Below are 4,275 nucleotides of genomic sequence, written 5' to 3'. Positions count from 1 at the left end.
GTCACTGTTGAGGCTTCTGGAGCCCTGCCTATTGGCTCCAAAGACCCCACTCTAGCAGTCTTTTGAACAGGCTCAGGATTCCTTTGCCTGGGCAAAGGGCATATCTGAGCCTTTGCTTCAGGGGTATTCTGCCTAACAGTGGAAGCTCCTGTAAATGTGGTTGCAGCTGGAGCTGTCACTGTTTAGGCCTTGACTGATGGTTCCAAAGACCTTACTTTGGGAGGAGTCTCCTAAATAGATCCTCACCCCCCATCAGAGGCAGTTTCAGAATTTGAGGACTGGGGGTTTTAAAGATAGTGGCAAAAAGGTGTGTGGGCAATTGTTTTGAAAGGGCAAGTGATGGGGGGAAGGAGGATGGGTACGACTGGGGAAAAAGGGATTTCCCTTTGGCTTTTACAAAGGGGAAGGGGAAGGGTTTGGTTTTGCCTCTGGAAAACTAACTTTCTCCAGCTTCTTATTACCAATACTTCCTTTTCCCAAATTTCATGTTTTTTTTTGCAGTGGGTAACAGTTTAAATTGGCCTGGACAGCTGTCACCCCCTTTGAGGGACCGTTTTTAACCTTTCTACCACATTTTTAAAAACTTTTTTTGGGTTGCCCATTTTCCTTTAAAAAACTGCAAGAGTTGGCTCCATGCCCTTTTAAACCCTGGCAGTAGAAGGACTGCATGGGTTTTTTGCACATATGGCTTTCCCTCAAGGGGGGAAACCTTTCCCAAAACTTAACTGATTCGGAAAAGGATAATTTTTCCCAAAATTTAAAAATGGAAAAGCTGGTGGGGACTTTTCCCAAAAACCATAAATTTCTTTTTAAAACCCCCCCCTAACGGAAGCCCCCCTTGCCGCGGGGGGGGTTGAGGTCCCAATGATCGGTAAACCCGGGAAACAGAGGGTTTTACCCTACTCGAGGGGTCACCAGTAAGAGATGAGAAAAAAAATGGCTGCCTGGTGCACCAAAGGGGCCTTTTAAGGGGGGGGATTTTTTTGTACCCCCCCCTGGTTCATCCATCTTGGGCCAGGGAGAACTCTCCCCACGTGTGTTTGCCGTGCGTGGTCCCGTTTTTAAAAAGGAGGGCAGGGGTCCTGGAGGTTGAGGAGGGCACGCTGCGCCCCGAGCTAGAACACAGCTCTTTTGGGCCCCTTTTTTCTGGTTAAAGGGGGGGCTTGATCAAGGCCGGTCAAGCCCAAACGGTGGCCAAAAAATGGGTAGGGGGCAAGCAAGGGCACATTCAGTGGGTAGCGCAAGGTCTAGACTTAATAGGGGGCTGCGTATTTTTCCCTCATTACCCCTGGGGCTGTTGGAGATTTTAACCCCAACTATAGCTTCCCCTCATTGGATTCCATGGCGGGTGGGGGGGGGAGGAAATGAAGAATTCAAATTTGTATGAGTACTAAAATTTAAAAAGATTAGCTTCTCCCTGCGACCTGCGCAATCCCTCGACCATTTCTCTGGAAAATCACACATTGTCACTCGGGAAATTTTTTCCAGCTTCCAAAAGGGCAAGAAGGGAATCGTAATGGTTCCCGGGCTCCCAAACCCGGGTAAAAAGGGGGAAAAGTCCTCCTAAACCCCCAAGGAGATCTCCCTGGTAAATTGAAAGTTTTTATAAGAAATCCCTGGTAGTGAAGCCCATTGATTGTATCAATCATGGATCTTACATTTTTGGGGTTCATCGGAAAATAGTTGAAGTATGTCAAACGTGATCTCGCATCACCCCACAGCGAGAGGGTACCTGATATTTTTGGGGTTTCGTCCCCAGACAAAGGGACGTCTGCGGCGATATGCAATTCCTGGGGCTCAGTTTCATTCCTCCTCAAAAAAGGGAAATTTTGTTTTTTCCCCAAGCCCCTGAGAGGTATTCTGACGAAAAACTGTTAGAGGAACTAGAGAATTTTTAAGTAGTGGGAGTAAAACGTTTTAGGAAGAAAATTGATGGTTTGGAAAAAGTCGAACAGTCTTCTAACTTTTTAAAAATTAGTCCTTCCAAACGGTTTAAATTTCAGGGGACCACCCCAAGGTAACCCTATTGCCTACCCTATGCGGTGCTTCCGCCAAGGGTTTTGGGCTGGAGCCCAAACCTTTCCTTTTAAAGAAAAGGGCAACCAAGGTATGTGAAGTGTGGTACAACGGTATCAAGGAGATGACAACTGTCCCGGTCCAATATGCTGTTACCCTTGCAAAGAAGCTCATGAAGCTTCTTCAAAAAAAATGTAAAAAGTACAAATTTGAAAGGAAATATTGGAATAAGGAGCAAGGGTTGATTGATTATTTAAAAATTATCTCCGCGGGCCCAAAAGTAAGTCATTAGCGGCGAATACCTTTTAAAAAGAAAAAATTAAAATTTTAAAAAATTTAAAATCATCAATAGATTTCTTAAAAAACAATAAAAAAATTAAAAAACAAAAACATAAATATTATACTCTAAGGTATAAAATTATTGCTAAACATTATGCATAATTAAATTTTTTTAAAAATATTATCTCCCCAAGGAAAAAATAAGCCCTCATGTCACAATCCTCCCCCAATACATTCTTGTGTATATGGGGGGGACAAGTACAAATCTTTTTTTTTGAGAATGTTGACATCTTTCCACTACATGTGCGATTGTTAAGGGCTCTTGGCATCCCTCACAAAGTGCCTGATTTTTAGCCATCATCGGCCCATGAATCAGTCTTGTGTGCCCGATTCTTAGCTTTTTAATGAAAACTTCACTTTTCGGTTGGGATGGATGCTAGTCACCCAACTGCCAAGGTCATCTCTAACTCTCGCAGTTTATTTCTGGAGATATGCCTCCATTGTTCCTTCCTTTTATCGCGAAGACAACCCCGATGCTGGGTTTAGCGGTGTGTGGGAGAGGAAAACGAGCATCACAAGGTGGCGGCGCCCCTTCCCTTTTTGTCAGCTCGTCTTTCCCATGACACAACATGCGGGCACCCAAACAGAGTATCTTTTTAGTTTTTGACATCAGTGCAAGCAACTTGAACCCCCCAAAAAATGGTGGGGTGAGTTTAAGCTCTTGATGTTGCAAGGCACTACAGAGTCACAATTTATACAATAGAATTTTCATAAGTCTCGTCTCTTAAACGCGCAAGGATGGCATGTAACCTTCAGTAAAGACGAGGCTGCTAGAGAAAGACTCCCCAGAGCAGTCTTTCTGCCACTGGCAAAGCCAAAATTTTTCGTTTTCGAACCATTGTAATATCGTCCCGCCTTGGATTTAGAAATGTGTGAAGAAATCTCTTTGTTTTCGCTTAAATCTCTCCCCTTTCCCAATTTCCGACCAAATCCAGCCGACTTGATAGCCCAAGGGGGAATTTGGGGAAAATTCCAACACCCAGACCTGTAGATTTAAAATTTAAGTTTTAAAAGATCCTTTTCCCCCCATAGGACGCTATCCTCAAGGGGTTGAAAACCAATCTGGGTAGGAGACCCGGGGAACCCTTTGTAGTCTCTTAGAAAATCAGGTTTATTAGTCCCCGGTGTAAGAAAGAGGTGGTTTTCCACTTCAGATACGGGGCTCCACGGGAAGACTGAAAGCCCAGTACAGATTCTGAGAGCTTTTATGAACCGGGCCAAAATCGGAGAAAAAAGTGGGAGTTTCAGAGAAAAGCTTAATCCCTAGTCATTATACGAAAAGCGCTCGGTAAAGCCGTAGAAACGTTGTGCGGTCTGCACCCAAGATAAAAGTGAAAAGAACCGCAAAATACTAGTGCTTTGTAGCCTTCACTTTAATTTTATGTAGGACCCATGTAAGCTTGAGCAAAAAATTTGACCCCAAATACTTTTCCCCTGGACAAATTTCAGTGGGTTTTCCCTAAAAAAAAGGGAAGGATGGAACTTCCCGTTTGTGGAAAAATTTAAACCATGGTTGTTGAGAAAATTTTCCCCGATATTTGCCCATGTACAACCGATTTTTTGCAGGGGGGCATGATCCTTGACATCCTTAAGCTTCCTCCCGAGGTACAGTGAAAATCACCAATACGATTTACATGAGACGCACTTGGAAAAAACCTTTTTAAAAGTCATTTTGCAATGGCAAAAGGGCACACTTTTAAAACACCCCTTGTGGGCCCTTCCCGGGTCCCAGGAGAGAAACTGTTTTCCCCGAACTTAAATTTTCCCGTTAGAAGGAAGTTTTTTATGAAAATAGGGAATGTCCCCTTAACCCGTCAACAGCTTATGAGTATGCATGCTTCCCAAATAGTATCTAGCCTTTTTTAAAGGTCAAAGAGATGAACATGGACGCGCTGTGGAAAAAATTTTGTATAGCGTTTT

General features: G+C 43.7%; 1 protein-coding gene across 1 annotated transcript in view; it reads left to right on the top strand.

The window, feature by feature from the left end:
* The first annotated feature begins 3,864 nt into the window (after positions 1–3,864).
* Positions 3,865–4,275, top strand: part of LOC119576642 — a 4,347-nt gene continuing 3,936 nt past the window's right edge. The window contains exon 1 of the mRNA XM_037924294.1: positions 3,865–3,960. Coding sequence (XP_037780222.1) covers positions 3,865–3,960 — 96 coding nt within the window. The remainder of the gene's footprint in view (positions 3,961–4,275) is intronic.

This window comes from Penaeus monodon, chromosome 9, assembly GCF_015228065.2.
Source record: "Penaeus monodon isolate SGIC_2016 chromosome 9, NSTDA_Pmon_1, whole genome shotgun sequence".
In the NCBI taxonomy this organism is placed as follows: domain Eukaryota; kingdom Metazoa; phylum Arthropoda; class Malacostraca; order Decapoda; family Penaeidae; genus Penaeus; species Penaeus monodon.
Note: the sequence above shows the minus strand (reverse complement) of the source record. Positions and strands in the feature narration are given on the sequence as shown.